Here is a 17408-nt window from a genome sequence, read left to right on the forward strand (position 1 = left end):
TCTTCACTGTAGCTCCACCCAGAACTTCATTAGAGCCACCTTCCAGTCTGTCTCCAGGATGGTTACACAGTATAAATACATCTGATAACCAGCTGAACATGAACACACGAGACACGGAAAAGCAGACAGTTGAATTCTCTGTTAACTTCAACGGACCTTCTGACAATGGCTAACAAACCTGGAGGATGGAGTGACACAATGGATGCCACTGAGAAAATTCAGAATATTTGTGATCAGGTGAGATTCAATCTACCTTCATTCTTCACCACAAACCACACTCAACTCTCTGAGTGTCTCTCAACCCTGGTTTATATTTCAGTCTGGATTTACATCACATTTTAATTCATTCATACGCAGGTGAAGGTCCGAGTGGAGGAAAAGACCCATGAGAACTATCGGGAGTTCAAAGCAGTTAAATACATATATCAAATTGTGAAAGGAGAAAACTACGTCATCAAGGTAAATAATATTGTGATATTTGAAAACTAAAAATGAAAGGCTCAGATGTGTCTTTGTATGATATACAGGTTGAATTAACATTATTTGTGACATCCAGTTGAATCTGATATCATGTCAAATTCATGGCAGGACAGTAAACACCAGTTAAACCATAAACACACCTCTGATGGTAGAAGGTCCTCAGGGTTCAGCAACACAAGATCGAATATATTCTTTCAGATGTCCAATGTTCCTCTCTTTTTTCCTGCAGGTTCATGTTGGAGGAGAGGACTACGATCATCTGAATCTCTTCCAAGCACTTCCATGTGATAGAGGAGAGATTGTGCTTCATGATGTGCTGCAGCACAAAACCAAAGATGACCCCCTCATTCCTTTTAACTGATCAAACAACTTGTCCCAACAGTTAAAATAGGCTGCATTCTCATATTAAAGTGCTCTGCTTCTTTAACCTGAAATGATTTGACATTGATTTTGAATTTATTGACACAATAAAAATATTTGGTGTTGGGAAGCATCAAGTTGAATGCACAACCTTCTATTGAAATAATAAAGAAATCATAAAATAAAATCTCTATTTCTTGTGGTTCTTATATGCAGCATTTGTGTGATATCTAAAATATATGTTTTCTTGGCGTTAAGAAACGGTGACAAATGGATCAATTTTATTGTGATTCTTATATGAAGTTATTTGTCTGATTTCCAAAGTAGAAATCATCTTGGCTGGAAAAAAATGGTTATAAAAAAAATTGAAAAGGTGAATAAATCTCTATAGTTTACACAAACTTTAACAAAGAGATAGATTTTGAGCTTTCTCATATTGTGTGTTCCGATCACACAAACCAGGAAACACTGTCCTTGCGTGTGTTAGATGACAGGTGTCCTGATGAACATTCTTCTGAGAATAAATAAAAAGAGTGGGGAGCATCAAGAATCTAACCAAACAAGGAAATACACTGACACTAATGACCAACTGTCCTGAATCAAACAATGAAGAAGAACAACATAACGCATCTACAGCCTGCCAGCAGCTCTGTGAGACTGTACTGAGGCACAGTGGTGCTATGAGCTCAATGCTAACACGCATTTCATACATTCTTCTGAAATCATAAAAGGGATCGTACAGAACCTAACCAAATGAGGAAATACACTGACAATAAGTCCTGTCTGTCTTTCCTCAATAAAGCAAAAACAAAGAAGACCAACAGTATGAAGAGTTGACAGCCTCTAAAGTCTAAACTAGAAATCTAGACTTACAGAGTGGGTCAGTTGTCTCTGAATTAACTCTTTGGTCAACATGTTGGTTTGTCTGACAGAAAACAATAGATTCATTCAAATGTGATGCAACACACCATTATCTGTATGTAGGATGAAAAGACTTGTTGGGCAAAGATGATTGCTGCTGGATGTAACTTAAGGAAACCTCCAATGTCACTTGTCAATTCTTGCGAGTTAAAAAACTACTCAAATCATCAGTTGCTCTTAAAGTTGCCAGTTTGTTCTTTTGTACCTGCATCTCTTTTATTGTGGGTTTGATTTTCCTGAATGTGAAAAGGAAATATGTGACAAGTACTGTAGAGTCGGTTCAAATGTTGTCTTATTTTTAAGGTGATATTTTCACCTAAAAATATCTACATGTAGTTTACTTATTTAAATGTCTCAAGCAGTATATTGGGTTTCTTCACCACAGCCATGTGAGGTTACATCTTCACTTTAGCTCCACCCAGAACCTCACAGACAACACATTGCTTTAAAAGATTTTATTGTCTTTTTAAAAAACAAACAAAAAAACACTCATTTTGTACAATGTTTCTCATTAAAGAACACACTAAAGACTGCTGTACAGCTGTGGTAATGCAATGCAACAGACACAATGGAATACAAGTGTGTTGGAGAAGAGGTCAGGTCGGTCTGGATGGTCTGCAGCCTGCAGTCAGGACTCAGCAGCAGGTCGTAGTTTCAGCTCCAGTCGGGATTTGAACCTCGAGTGAAGCAGCTCCTCTCATCAGACGGAGTTTCACTTCACCTTCGGAGGCGTGTAGTGGATTCTGCACCTTTCACTGAAAACCTAAACACGGCAAATCAGGGATAAGTAACTTATAAAACAGTGACAGAGCATTTAGGTGTGATTATAGGACATTACTATTAACAGTGAGCCTACCTTCAGACTTCTATCATTGACAACTTCTTCAACATTCAGCTCTGATTGCATAAGCTTTAACTGGAAACAAGGAAGGAAAAATGCGTTACTTGGTTCATATTTTCAAACATTTATGATAGTTTGTGAAAGATTGTTAATATAACGCTACGTAAAGGGTCAGTTCAGCTAAACTGGAAAAATAAAAACATATTCTCTCTATGACAACTATTTAGCCATGAAGACAGTTGTATAGATGAGACAAGACAGATTATGTGTCATAGTTTTGAGATACACGTCTGAGATTTCTGTCACCACAAATAAAAGCAGCAGAAGTCAAAATATTCAACTTTTAGTTTTCTATGGGTCAAATATTTCCCATATATAAATTTGATATCATATTTCATTAGATCCCCTCTGCCTCCTAAATGCCCACTTCTTTTAAAACACACCATAGATATGCCTTTTATAAACATGTGTTATTATCTATAGAGTGGTGCTGGAATGAGTCCTAAAACCTAGAAATTAGTTGGCATTTTTGGACTTCCCTCTTCTCAACGTGGCTTTTTGGTTAGATGTCTGAAATAAGGTACTGTATATAGTTGACACAAGCTTAAGAGATTTTAACTTTTATTCTGAGGTATAAAATATATAAATACTCATATCGTGACTTTTGAAGCTTTCAAATGTTATTAAAAAAAGTCTGTTGCTAACAAGTGGCTATATGGAACTACAAAACCTCACGCCGACTAGTCCGCCTCCACAGCCTTACAGTGTATATTCACGCTCATGTGGCCATGATTTAGTTTGTTTATAGCCTAAAGATAGATTTTTAATGAAGATTATCTTGCTGAACAAAACATGTAAATAAACTTGTCATTGCCACAGAGCATATTTGCTGCAGTTGTCCAAAATCCCATTGGCTTTTGGTCAAGGGAACCAGTGCGCTTACTCACTGAATAGTGTTCCCCGTGATGAGCAAACTGAATCAAATGTGTGAAATTGGAGGAGTGCCATTTCAGGCAACAATGTCCTGGTTCCTCTGGATATCACAGAGCTTACTTTGGCCGTGAACAACTACTTTCTACTGAAGAAATAGTCCCAAAAAAAAATAAAAAGTGAGAAAATGTGCCCAATTCTCTCCAAATAAAGATTGCATTTCAGTGAGTCTTCCAGCTCCAGACGGCTCTCATGTCACAGCTCGGTGGTGTTTAAAGCCCTCTAGTGTTAGAAACAGGACCTACCTTGGTCTGCTCCTTTCTGAGCAGTTTGATGAGTGCCAGGTTGTCGCTGTCTTTTGCTCTTTGTTCACGCAGTTGTCTCATCTCCTCTGAAGTTTGAGCTATACAGGACTTGATAGCTCTGTCTCTGGTCAGATGGGCGTCCATCATCTGTGGAACGCATGAGATTATTACTGGAACTGGTTCAGTACGATATGAAAAAGCCAGGAGGCAACTTTGACACAGGCGCATTATTTTAGTCACGACTGTCACTCACAGATTCATAGAGTTGTTTGCACGTGTGCGTGGCATCCACTTTGCCTGTGAAGGAGACTGTGGGCACTGTGGTGTTCAGCGCATAGACGATGCGGTCATCTATGTTGCGCATCACCTTCAGCATCTCCTGAGAAAGAGACAGTCAGCAACTTCACGTCAACTAAAACCAAAGCAATGATATGAACCTCAATTATTTTCTTTTGTTATGTTGCAATACATTACATTTTTTAATTGATCTCTGGTTATCAAAGCAGAGAATGATGTCAAACCAAGCATGTCTCCACATATCTGAGAACAGTACACTTGATTACTTTTTGTCAATCAACAACACAAGGAATGTTGCAGAGAATCAATACAGAAACAGTGGACTATTCGGCTCTCTGTGAGCACTAGAGAGAAGTTATACTATATCTTAAATTAGCAAAACTTGTGCACAAATATAGTTGATAACAGCTTGAACAACTGCGTATGATTGCAACATGTTTCATGCTGGCGCTCAGCCTGCGTGCAAGGCTTTCTGTGGCACAATTGGGCAAAAACTAAAGCACATTAACTTTCCTGCAACAAGTGATTGCCTACTTGCGACACCTTGTGAGGTGGTGGCATGCTGATCCCTGGGTCTTCACAATTTTAGACACCATTCTTGTTTTGTTTTGTGTTTTTTTAACGTTATCTTGAAAAGTAGGCCAGTTTAGTTGTAATGTAATGTGACTGGAGATACTTTATCAACTTCAACAGGTTAGGTATATCACATACCGGCTGACCGGGTTCATCTGAAGACCCGTGACAGTGATTTTTAAACCATGTGCTGACTGTTTCAGCCCTGCTGATCCAGTCTGTGTCAACACTAGTGATCAGGAGGGTCACCCATTCACTGGCTTGACGTTACACAGAAAACAAACCACACAGCGTGTGAACTTTCAAGAGGTTCTGGTTCAGAACGCAGCAAATCAATAACAAGTTAGTACAGATCGTTGAATTATTCGTTGAAATTACCTGAAACATTGAAAAGTCCTCACAATCTAAAGTTCCACCGGACGCAGCCATGGTGGAATGCTTGGTCCTTTCTACACAGAAGGCTGTTAAAGACAATGCCTGAACAAAAAAAACCTCGGTCAAGGTAAATATATTACCACATTGTATTATAATTCCCACGTTCATACCTAATATTAAAAGCTCTATCGCGTTATAAGTCAAATGGCAATGTCTCTATCAAAATACAAGTACCATCGAAAAAATTGACAAAGAACAGGTACATAACTTGTGATGGAATCCTCCGTTGTTGTATCAAAGTCTGTTCCCCATCGATTTATAATGCCCCTTACCCCTTACTTTAACCTAAACTGAAGCAAAACCAGTCATCTCTGTGATGCCTAAGCATAATTAAACAATAACCCCACTTAAGATATAACTCCAGCCATGTACAGTAGACACTATTCGTGGAGGAAACAGACTTTAACGAAAGATCCGCATCATTTTTGATCAGGCAAACAGCACATGCTCCTATGCTTCGACAGGGGGTCCTGTTGGGCTGTTGTTGAAAACGCTGGTTGACTTTCAACCAACCAACAGCTGACGGAAGTGTCACGACGCAGTTTAATGGCTTGATAGACACGGTGTTTCTTTTTTTTAACTTTAACATATTAAAAAAAAATATGAATTTCGTCAGGTCTCGCCTTTCCATTGGCAACTTTTTAGGTTCGTATTGTCAACTTTAATTTGTGTTATTTGTTTTTATTAATAACTGCGTGGAAGCCTCTCCTACTCGGTATCCGTGTATTTGTAACTTAACTCTACATATTAACGCTAGCTTGCAGCTACAGTTGTATTAATCTTACATACGACTAGCTAGTGATAGTTTAATATATTTAATATTATTTGTACCTCTTGTTCTTTGAATGTCATATAATAAGAGTAAATGATCATGACGCGGCCATGAAAGGTGTTGATAGCTGTACCTGTATTTGGGACATTTGTAGGTCGTGTTCAGGTTTAATCCAAATTAAAGCCTCACTTAATACTTCGACCTAGCAAACCCTTTTGTTTTGGCTTTGTTACCCTGACACACCTCCGGCACACTGGCTGTGCCCTTATGATTGCTCCTTTTAAATGTTGTGATGCATCTTGTGAGTACTTTTATATTCATGTAAAATGAGATATTTTTACATTATGATTAGAGCTGAAAGAATGAGAACAGAAACATAATCAGCAACTGTTTGGTAATCTTTAATCTGTAATCATTTTACAAGCAAAAAAGACAAAATATTTCGAAGTTCCAGCCTCTCAGTTGTTGGGATGATTTGCTGCTTTTCTTTGTCTCACGTGATAGTTAACAGAATCATTGTTTGTTTGTTTGAGAAAACAAACAACTTCAGGAAGCCACATCAGGAAATTGAGATTGGCGTTTCCCCAATTTCCTCACATTTTATAGACAAGTTTATTAATCAAGAAAATATTCAGCAGCTCTCCCAAATTCTAAATTATTAGTTTGATTTAGCCTTAGTTATGATTCCTCCCTAGATCCAATACACTCACGGTCTTTTTAAACATCTCATCAGGTCAGAGGTGCAGACAGGTCACTGAAACATGGAGCCTCAGAGGGATGTGCAATAAACCACAGGAGGTCAAAGCAGAGCCTCTGCCTGCAGTTCCAGCACAAGGTAGAGTTGTAGATCATGTGGGCACACAGATTACTATCCATGTTGTCTTGTGAGTCATTAATGCTTCAATCAGTCAAGTGTTGCAGTCCTACAAACTCGCACAGAGATCGCCAATGCTCTAAACATGGGACCTTTGTTGCATGTCACACCTCTCATCCTGTTTCCAGTCTGCCACTACACTCTTCATCTGTCCAATGAAGGCAAAAAATGATCTTCAAAATATAAAAAAGAAAGTTGTATGTCTCAGAACTTTCGTACATCACAGGTCACTTGTTGCCATAGCAAGTGTGTGAAAGTTTTCTTTAGTCCCAGCGGGAGGAGGGACACAGGAAGCGGGGTTACAATCGGGGGTGATGGAGCTAACGACTGGGGCTTGTGAAACTAAACTTCTCTGCGTTTTTTTCCTTCAAGATGTGGATTTGTGGACATAAACTCTGTTCGTTCTAACGTGTGCTTTCTTTCACACAGAGCCTCGTGCCGGGTTCAGACTCCCGGGCTACAGACCCTCAAATCTGGACAAGAAGATGCTGGTCTGGTCGGGACGCTTCAAGACAGCAGACCAGATACCAGAGCTTGTGTCGTAAGTAGCCTTTTCCTGTTTACACCAGACCTCCCAGTACACTCGCATCCGATTGGCTCTTTGCGTGATGTAGTTAAGATAATTCACACGAACAGAGCTAACTGGATCGGCGGTGGTGCTGCTGTAGGTCGCCGATATTCCAAGATGAGTGCCATTCAAACAAGGCAGGAGGTAATTACTGTTGTTCCTGAAATCAGGGTGGAGATCATATCTGGTCTGCTGCAATGATAAAAGACCCGACTGTCACGCAGACAAACTGCAGACCTTCCCGCTTCCTTCACTCACAGCGAACCAAAATGCAGTATAAAAATGTTAAAATGATGCTGTAATATATTGATTTAAGCGAATGAGAGAAGCATTAATAGCTGATGGTGATTGTTGACATATTGCCCTTGTATAAAGGAACACGCACAACACTTTTAATAGTGTGCCGAGCTTACAACAGCGCAATGTATTTGATTAGGATATTGTTTTCTTAATGTATTCAAGTATCTGGCTACACTGATGTTTGTTTGTGCACCTGCCCGTATCACAGGTTTGAGATGATTGATGCTGCCAGAAACAAAGTGAGAGTGAAAGCCTGCTACGTGATGATGGCGACCACAATAGGGGCCTGTCTGATGATGGTGTTCCTGGGCAAACGGGTGAGTGGCAATAGATAACAGATTGTGTTTGCATGCATTGGTTTTCTCTCCAGTTACATCGTTTACAACAACGTGAAAGGGCTGTTTTCTCTCTGCATTTGGTGCTCACGAATGAACCCTTCTGTTCTACACATGACATGTAAATGTTACCACTGTTGTGTATTTTAGAGCAAATACAAATGATGCGGAACAGACAATTTTTCAAATCTTGTCGCAGTCTGTAGGCCGGCACGAGTCCCTAACGGCTCAAAACATGGAGAAAAAAGCGAGATGGAGGGAGGAACTACAAAGAGAGAAGGAAGCTGCCCTTGTCCTGTCTGAGAAGGCTCAGTGATGGAAGACGACTAGTCCCTGTATACTCCTTTAGCCCCTAATACTGGGCCAATGGTGTCCCCCCCTTCTTGCTGTATGCATCACAGTTTCAGAGCTCTCCACTACCATCCTAAAGAGCAACAAAAAAATATCAGAGCAGTTGATAGTCTATCCAAAACTATTAAGTAACACATAACTATGGATTATGCATTTTGGAAAGCCAAACATAAGGTTTTACCTTTTCAGTGAATACATTGAGGTTATAAACTGGCACCTGTTTTTTGAGGAACCGGCACTAACAGGACAGGTGAAACATGAGCTTAATCTTTTATAGTAGAGGTTTTATGAGTTATAATGAAATGTTGTCATTTACTAAACAGCAAAATAATAATTTTCAGACAAGAAATCAATCGAATAGACGCACCAATAAAGTTTTCCATCTATCGATGCTTCTAGTAAACTTCTGAGTACTTCAAAAGCTATCCACCATTAACACGTTGGGTATTCCTGTTTAAAAATGACATGAAGACCGTTCAGCCCTGAAGGGTTTCAATGGTCTTCAGTTCTAAGAGAATGTTAAGTGGTCATGATCCACCTGCGTTATGGTCTGTCGTGTCCTGGTACGATGTAAGTAGGCTGGTTTGTTTATGACTGATGTGACATCTGTTTGTATATAGTCAACGCCAAAATAAAAATCAAATAAAGTATTGCTTCGTGAACATTCTCGTCTGATTTAATGACATGATTTAAGTTTATATAAACTGCAAACTTTAAGCTAAAGATCTCAGTTGGTTACTTCTCACTATTTATAGATGAAACAATGAATTGAGAAAATAATCTTCAGATTAATTGAAAATAAACCTTTCACAGAGGAACCACATTTCTTCAGCTGTGTGGCAGTAAAGGAAATCCTTCCCATAATGATTAACTCTGTACACAAATTACAATGAAACTGATTCACTTACACTGTGGTTCATGAACCAGCTTTTATGCAAATGGAATAATAGGGACAGTTGCACAAACTCAATACAACAAACGGTAATTAACATGTAGAGCTGGTAATCTCTTGCAGAGATTTCAATAAAAGTAAGCAATGTTAAGAGGACTTGGTAAACAAACATTCAGTTCTGCTAACTAAGGTGATCACCAGTATTTTCAAGTTTTTATCTGGATTTTTGTTGAAATTATCTGGAAGGATTCCTGTTAAATAAAGTGTATGGCACCATCAGCAACATGGCAGATGCTAACCCCAAATATAAAAAAAAGCATTGTTTTTTTGTTTTTTTTAATAAAGACCAGCTTCAGACCCAATAGCTGATATATGTGTTGATGTTTCAGCAGATCAAATTGGAAAATGCTACCTGAATATGTTGGAAAGACATTTAGACTGCTCATGTTCCAACAGCCAATTTTCCAAGAGTCTGACTTCCTTTGTTACAATACAGTTTTTCTAGCTTTGCTGAGGCAGCATGATCTACTGATTGTAATTAGTGTGCTAACAGTCCACAATCTGTGGGAAGGGTAAACAGTGAAGTACATTGTAATCCTTATCATACCAGAAGGGGGTCAAGGATTCAGACCGCACCTCTTTACGCCTCGCTTCCTGAGGAGGGAGAAGCCGCGTCATCAACCAATTCAATAGTTAATGCAAAAACTATGGTATATTCTTGAGGAGCAGGTATCGGTCCTGAACTAAAGTGCTGTAAATGAAATGAAATTAAGGAAAGATAATACAAATTCCCGCTGGTCTGCTGCTGGCCAGATTCCAGGGTTAAATAGTCTGCTTTGTCTCGTCCAAGTCTGTCTAATCGTCTCAGTGCGAGGGAAGACTCCAATTCCCATGGCTCCATGGGGTATTTCACATCACACCAGAGGCAGTCTAAACTCCTCAGGATGAAGCCTGTGCAGGTGGAAAGTCCCATTACTAGATAAAGGAATGCATGATATGAGATCCAGGAGGGAACGCAAGCAGCCTTGTGGACAAGCTCCACCCCTCAGCGACAGTCAAGTTCCTAATTTGTCCATCTGTGGTAACTTTTCCAATGGCCGGAGAGAGGAGATGAGGGAATTCAACCTCCCATTTTTGAGTTATTTAAGTGCCTTTAGTAGAGGTCAGTTGAGTCCTTGGGTTGGGACTGTGGCCACGTGGCCCCAGTGTGGGCAGTTCAGTCCAAAGACCACAAACATGTGATCAACGTCTCATGGTCAGTCCAGTGTTTAGGTTAGATCATTCTTCTGTCTGTGTGTGTGTGTGTGTGTGGGAAAGGGGGGTAAAAATCACGTCCATGTTCGTCTGTCTTGCGAGTCCTAAATGCTTCCATCAGACAAGCAGTGCAGTCCTACAAACTCCCACTTGATCAGAGATAGGGTTGGCCAATCCTACAGGAACACCGAGAAGTGCTTTTCATTTGGGATGAGCTGAGGAAATCCAAAAAAGTACGACGGAGTGGTGTTACAGGGACAACCTGCGAGTAGGAGACCCCGGGGGCCTGAGCGGCTAGCTGGGGGTTCAGACGCAGAGGTGAGCTCAGCGCAAGACAGAACGATGAGTGAAACCGTCACAAACTGGCCGACAAGACTGCAGAACGTGACCCACGTTTGACGCTACGCGCACACACACATGTGCTCCTGTAATGTTACATTTTTCATAATCATGATAATGATTAAATCAATCTCTCTGACGATGAGGAGGGGGGGGAGCCGTGGGTTGTCGTAACCCTTGATCGTGGCAGTGGGCAGAGAGTGAGAGAAATGAGCAGAGGTGAGGATGAAGGTGGAGCACATGGGGGGGGGGAGATTTAGCATTATAGCTGGAAGCCTTCCATCGGGGCCTCACACTGCTGGAAGAGGAACTGCTGCTGCTGCAGATCGACGGCTGGAGCCAGAGACGGGTCCTCGTCTTCGGTGTTGAAGTAGCGCTCGATCAGGTCGAAGGCTTTCTGGTAGATTTCCTGGTTCTCGTGTCCCTGCAGGAACTCCAACTTGTCCAGACCTGGGAAGAAGGGAGGCGGTGCTCGATTAATTAACAGCCAGAAATTTAAATAATTTATTCACAGTTCATTGACCAGGTTTAACTGTCTAGCAGCTGCTTCCAGTGCATCAAATGTGAGGATATACTAGTTTTCTCTGGTTTAAACCAGCATGAATGCAATCATTTTAATCGTGTGTGTGTGTGTCAGTGTACACTAACCATAGGCCTCTTCAATTAGTGCACAGTAAGGGTTGATGCCTCCTCCCCTCTTGGCCTCCAGTTCTCCCAGTCGCAGGATGTTCTCAAGGCCATTTAGAGCCACCTGAACGATTTTGGAGTCCATAAGTGTGAGCAGGTCACACAGAGGTTTTATACAGCCGAGCTCCACAAGGTGCCTGCAGAGGGGGGGGGTACAAACACAGATACAGAGTTGAACATGTGTTACTCATTTAAAGCAAATAACTGTCTTTGGCTCAACAATGCACACAGTGCCTGATCAGTAAAGCACACACACCCTATCAAAAGTCTCCCTACTGCTTTAGATGATGATTACTTCTGTATTTGAAAGTATCTACTTCACATTTTCTCACAACATTTTGCAAAACATTCTGTTTTGTATTTAATTTTTGGATTTTCTCTATTTTTATTCATTTATTTTCAGTTGTAAAATACAAAACGTAGAACTTTAAAGCCACCATGAATATGTAATACTTGCCCTAAATAAGAAGAAACAGAATACTACTTACTTTTATGAGCATTAACTCTGATTGGAAGAGCCAAATGCTAACTATTTCTGACAGTGTCAGTTAGTCACTAGCTCTTAAACCATCATCCATTTGAAAGGAATAAGCCACAGCTGTATACTGCATGTTAAACTGCATCAGTGGTCTTACCTTATTTGCTCTGCAGAGCCCCCCGAGGTGGCATTGGTAATTGCCCAGGCCGCCTCCTTCCTTGTGCGAAACTCTGCTACCTGCAGGATAGTGATGAGAGGAGGCAACAGGCCCGCGTCTATCACCATCTAATAAGAAGGGAAAAGACTTTATTAGAAGAGGAAATGCTCATGTCAACTTTTCAACCTTAACTTTCCAAGTTATTCAGAGAGACACACACACACACACACACACACACACACACACACACACACACACACACCTGTATTTGTGCTCGGTTCCCTGCGGTGATGTTGGAGATCGTCCAGCAGGCTTCCTTCTTGATGGACTCCTTGGGGCTACTCAGGAGGTGAAGTAGGGACTGCAGCACTGAACAGTTCAAAATCACCTAGGCAGCCACACAAATTACACACAATAAATAATAAATATTTATCTATAAATTATCCAATTACCTTCTAGCATAACTGTGTGTGTGTACACGGTGCTGTTACCTGCGTCTGCAGATCATCTCCAGTGACTATGTTCCCAACAGCTCGCAGTGCAGGAGATACAACCTTATAATCTGAGTGCCTGGAACAAAGCACAATTGTGAAGTATGATCAGATGTGTTCCCCCCATGTGTTAGAACGATAGCAACTAATGTTCGACCTCCCTTTCTGCTGTAACGACTTTACAGTGGCTTTATACTTCTTTTTCTATTGGAAATACTATATACTGCAAGCTCGTCTGACTCTGGTAACGCATTAGTCAGACTCAAATACTGTCTGGCCACATTCACAACACACCCACATCTGGATTGTCACCGTCACACCTTATGTTTAGATGACTGTCTAAAATTGCAGACATTGCTCCTCTCCAACAATTCATATCTGAGTTGTGTAATCTTTTATAATCGTAAGTATACAGTATGTGCTTAAAGCCTTACATCAGTAACTCCACCAGCCTGCGACAGACTCCTGAGTCAATAACAGCCTGGATTTTGTCATTGGGGCCATCAGACAGGTAGGAGAGTGCCCAGCATGCATCAGCCAGGATGTCTGTGTCATTGACGAACAGCAGCCAGGACAGCACACTGAGACACGGGGACACCTGGGGGGGAAAAGAGAGAACATGCTGGTATTAAGTTTAATACGAATGACTGTTTCACAGATAGACATAAGCAACTCCGTACAGCTTGTGACCTTGAAAAGTGAGATATGATGTGAGAGGTGTGCTGTTGCCATAGCAACATATTTATCTTGGCAAATTACCTTAGTAAAGTCCGGAGGTGGGTTCTTTCCTCTGCACAGGTTTGAGAGCGCCCACACTGCGTTCCTCATCATGGTTAGACGATTCTGTTTGGCCAATAATCTGCCAAAACGAGCGTGTTTTATTGAGGATACAGGATCAAAGTTACTCTGTATCTTCTGGAGTAATAACAAGATTTAGGAAGAAGACAACGTGACATTGAGTTGTTACTTACTGCACCAGGGAAGGCAGAATGTTGCAGTCTATGACAAAGTCTCTGCATTCTGTGCTGTCTCCTGCTATGTTTCCCAAGGCCCACACTGCCTGAGGGGCAAAGCAATTATTCAGGTCAATCAATAAACAAAATTAAAATGTACAGTATTCAATGGCAGGATTATGTTTTATCCGGTTAAATTAATATAGGTTGTTATAAAAATCAGTAAGACAAAATGAAAAACACCGGTACGTCTAAATTCTCCATACCTGTTCCTGTACGTCTTCGAAATCCGAAGTGAGCATCTCTATGAAAATGGGCACAGCTCCTGCCTGGATTACCACCCGGGTCTGATGGGAGGTACCTGATGCAATGTTGGTCAACACCCATGCAGCTTCAAACTGAAACAACAAAATCAAAATATATAATGTTTATTACACATTGATCACTCAGCGGGCTGCACTGTCGCCTCACAGCAAGAGAGGCCCTTCTTGTGTGGCGTTTACATGTTTTCCTCGTGTCAGCGTGGGTTCCCTCCGGGTTCTTCGGCTTCCTCACACAGTCAAAAGAAATGCAGCTTAGGTTAATTGATGACTCTGAATTGCCCGCAGGTGTGAATGTGAGCGTGAATGGGGAAAAATAGTATCTTTACTAAGTGAAATGTACCTGCAATGTGCAGTTTTCTCTCCTTTTCAGGAACTCAACAAAGCGCTCCACCACCCCTGGAGTAGCAATGACTTCATCAATGGGTGGGTTGGGTTCTAAGTGAGACATAGAGTAGATGTGGACAATATGACAAACGTTAATATAGCAATTATTTTCATAACATTATCTGTCTTTCAATAGATTAAAAAAATGTACTCAAGTATTCCAGATTACATGATTAAATGTTCCTTTTATAGTCAACTTCAATTTATTCATTTTGCTGAAAAAAAATTATGTGTAACCGATTTCCTACCTTATACAATGTATGCATAAAACATCGCCATGTTGAAGGCTTTCAATTGTCATCCGGCTCTCGTAACAATCAAGTATCCATGAGGAATTATGGCAATCAGCTTACCTTTAGAAAGGAGCTTCCTAAAGCGCTGGGTGCCTATTAGCTGCTGCTCAGGAGTACTGGAGAAGATCATTTGAGTCATGTCTTCAGAGATCACTCCACCCTGTACAGCAGAGAGATGGAAATTTGATCAACACAGAAGAAATGCTGTCATATGACTTCATACGTGCTGTGCATGATGGCACCTCATGTAGATTCGATTCTCGTCTTACCGTGAGTGGGTCCATGTTGTTAGCCTGGGACTCCAGGTAGCCGCTATCAGCCATCCCATCGTCCTCTGGGAGGCCATCATCCTCCACTGTGGCAACATTCCTCCTCTTAAAGAGCTACAATAGAATAATATTTAAATAACTTATTTTGGTATTTTTAAGCATATTTCCTTTTCATCGTTATATTGTGAGGAAGACAGCGTGGATTCAAGTTTCCTCCCCGACATTAGCAATACTGGCAATAATACATATTAAAACTCATCCTCTGCTGAGGAGGTCTAAATGACTTCCGCCACACTTTGCTCACCTGTTCATCCTTCTTCTGTTTGCGAAGCTGTAGGCCTTCCTCCTCCCTCCTTCTTCTCATTTCATCTGTGTTAAGGGACTTGTTCTTGTAGCTTTTAAGTCGTGCATTGTCCTTACCCTGACTCATTGTGAAGCCTAGAGAGATACAGAAATAAATGTTATATAGACAGACTTATATAATAAGGTTTGGAGAAAACCTTTTAACTTCCCAATCTGGAACTGAATATCGACAGATGACAAAATCCTATTGCACACCAACAATTATATAACAATGCATGTATGTCTGTATATTTCTTTAGTCAAAGTATATTAGAGTTAGCTGTAAGTAGGGCAATTAAGGATGACCAAAACAATGACTAACTCAAGTAAAACTGCCATATGTAAACGGCAACTGTAGTTTACATGGCTAAATAGGGCAACAGCCCCTCAGCACACAGTTCAACACATTGGGGCATCTAAGGATACTAGCTAGCAAGCTAGCTGTTAGCTTTATGTGATTTGACACGGCGTGATTAATAAATAACCAAACATATCATTATCTCATGCTCTGATGTGATGATTCCCCTTATCGATCCACAAATCACCTAAACACAAAACAATATTAAATTAACGAAGAATAGGTACACGGGAGGGCTACACTTTGTTAGCTAACGTCATAGCCGTTGTTAGCACAATCGACTATCGAAAGCTAACGCTAGCTGGCTGACAGTGGCTAACTGAGTTAGCCAGCGTTAGCTTTGAAATGTAACGTTAGCTCATGCGACAGCCCTATGTTTTTCAAATGTTGCCGACATTAAGAATCAAACTCGCTTATCATTACAAAGCGTTATCACACATATACTAATAAATATAAGTAAGTATTTTGAAATGACCTGTCAAAATGGGCTCTGTAATCCCCTTGTTGTTCGCTAGGCCACCGTTCGTACAGTCGTCGCCGGTATGACAGTGCGCATGCGTGATATCAAACACCGCCCCCCCCCCCCCCCTCCTCTAACAATTCCCCCGCACTTATTTACACTCCGCCCCACCCACGCGACGCTTCTGCTTTGTAAAAGACTAGAAAACCAGCTTCTTCCTTTAAAAATGATGTAGTGTTGTTTTAAACGTGTAATACACATAACAGACACAATGCATATTTGACTGTAAAGCAACACTGCGCTGGGTTCAGACTTTATTTCAATGAACAACCGCAGTGGAAACAGGCCTATACGCACAGCACGCAGCAACATAAACGACCTGTACAGGGATTAAACGAAGCTGAAGACAAGCATTCAAAAAGGACAACTTCAAGGAGTACAGATGCATCCGTCGGCCCCTCAGTTGTACGAACAAGCAGGCTAAGTGCAGTGCAGGTGTTGTGAAAGTTGCACGAACCTTTAAGAATGATACAGTTTTGAAGTGCGCCAGACACGCGCCGGCGCCAGCCCTCATCAGGTGGAGGCGTGGCTGTGTCTCTACTCGAGACAATAACAACACACATCACGTGGCAGACGCTGACATGAACACAACCAGCAGCAACACACACTATAGGAGAGATGCACACATGCACACAACCAGCAGCGGTGATAAACACACACAACAAGCATCATAATAATCATTAATCCCCACTTTTTTCATTACCATCATTGCATGCTAATCTTAAAATAAATGTACAAACATTCACTACGACACACTATAGATATATGTTAAGAATAACGTAAAACCCATAGGTAGAACAGGAAGAAAAGTAATGTAACAACAATATTATTAATGATACTTATCATATCATCTTCCCCACTTGTTCCCGGTGAAGGGATATAGGTTATGAGGAGATGATAAAAGAGCAAAGCAAAAACACAAAGGAATATAAGCACACAAAATCATCAGATAAATAGGCAATTCATTTCCACTGATATGTCCTACATAAAAGCTAGTTTCTTTCTTGTATTTAACATGTTCATCTTGTTCATTATTATTATTGGTAATATTATTGTTGTTATTGTTATTATTATCAGTTGTATTTCTGCATACTTTAACCTAGGCCTATACACTTGAATTCACGTACAATATATTTTTATTTGACGATGTGCGTATGTGTGTGTGTGTGTGTGTGTGGAGGATAAGATCAGATTTTTGCAGGTGACTATTTGACCCTGACAATCAGGGTCAAATAATCCATTAACTCTGTCTGACCCTTTAGCACTTCAGCACAACAGGTGCACTATCTACACAATTTGGAAAGCCGTTTGACCGTTAACCCCCCC

At 40.8% G+C, this 17408-nt stretch overlaps 4 protein-coding genes across 6 annotated transcripts; 2 read left to right on the plus strand and 2 right to left on the minus strand.

Moving 5' to 3' along the window:
- The first annotated feature begins 58 nt into the window (after positions 1-58).
- On the plus strand, positions 59-989 carry LOC116385039 (cystatin-A-like). The gene is made up of 3 exons (XM_031850211.1): positions 59-237; positions 358-459; positions 710-989. Exons 1-3 carry the CDS (start codon positions 166-168, stop codon positions 839-841), a joined length of 306 nt encoding a protein of 101 aa, XP_031706071.1. The 5' UTR covers positions 59-165; the 3' UTR covers positions 842-989.
- Positions 990-2210: 1221 nt separating this feature from the next.
- mix23 (mitochondrial matrix import factor 23) lies at positions 2211-5575 on the minus strand. Of its 2 annotated transcripts, XM_031850184.1 has the most exons (6): positions 5351-5574; positions 5086-5184; positions 4091-4216; positions 3838-3984; positions 2618-2677; positions 2211-2524 (listed from the first exon to the last, which is right to left on the minus strand). In XM_031850184.1, the coding sequence occupies exons 2-6, from the start codon at positions 5134-5136 to the stop codon at positions 2474-2476; spliced, it is 435 nt and encodes a 144-aa protein (XP_031706044.1). In that variant the 5' UTR covers positions 5137-5184; positions 5351-5574; the 3' UTR covers positions 2211-2473. The 2 variants fall into 2 exon arrangements, with proteins under 2 accessions (XP_031706044.1, XP_031706043.1); XM_031850183.1 differs by having other exon boundaries at positions 5086-5575.
- Positions 5576-5628: 53 nt separating this feature from the next.
- Positions 5629-9004, plus strand: fam162a (family with sequence similarity 162 member A). The gene is made up of 5 exons (XM_031850185.1): positions 5629-5787; positions 6648-6749; positions 7218-7329; positions 7865-7973; positions 8191-9004. The coding sequence occupies exons 1-5, from the start codon at positions 5745-5747 to the stop codon at positions 8305-8307; spliced, it is 483 nt and encodes a 160-aa protein (XP_031706045.1). The 5' UTR covers positions 5629-5744; the 3' UTR covers positions 8308-9004.
- Positions 8601-16659, minus strand: kpna1 (karyopherin alpha 1 (importin alpha 5)). 2 transcript variants are annotated; one of them, XM_031850181.1, is made up of 14 exons: positions 16540-16659; positions 15167-15300; positions 14863-14976; positions 14654-14753; positions 14257-14351; positions 13860-13991; positions 13612-13700; positions 13400-13499; positions 13075-13238; positions 12641-12719; positions 12412-12537; positions 12150-12277; positions 11476-11651; positions 8601-11277 (listed from the first exon to the last, which is right to left on the minus strand). In XM_031850181.1, the coding sequence occupies exons 1-14, from the start codon at positions 16643-16645 to the stop codon at positions 11090-11092; spliced, it is 1731 nt and encodes a 576-aa protein (XP_031706041.1). In that variant the 5' UTR covers positions 16646-16659; the 3' UTR covers positions 8601-11089. The 2 variants fall into 2 exon arrangements, with proteins under 2 accessions (XP_031706041.1, XP_031706042.1); XM_031850182.1 differs by lacking the exon at positions 16540-16659 and adding an exon at positions 16038-16115.
- Between the last annotated feature and the right edge of the window lie 749 nt (positions 16660-17408).

The sequence above is a fragment of the Anarrhichthys ocellatus genome, unplaced genomic scaffold (assembly GCF_004355925.1).
Source record: "Anarrhichthys ocellatus isolate YVR2014 unplaced genomic scaffold, GSC_Weel_1.0 scaffold10, whole genome shotgun sequence".
Classification (NCBI taxonomy): domain Eukaryota; kingdom Metazoa; phylum Chordata; class Actinopteri; order Perciformes; family Anarhichadidae; genus Anarrhichthys; species Anarrhichthys ocellatus.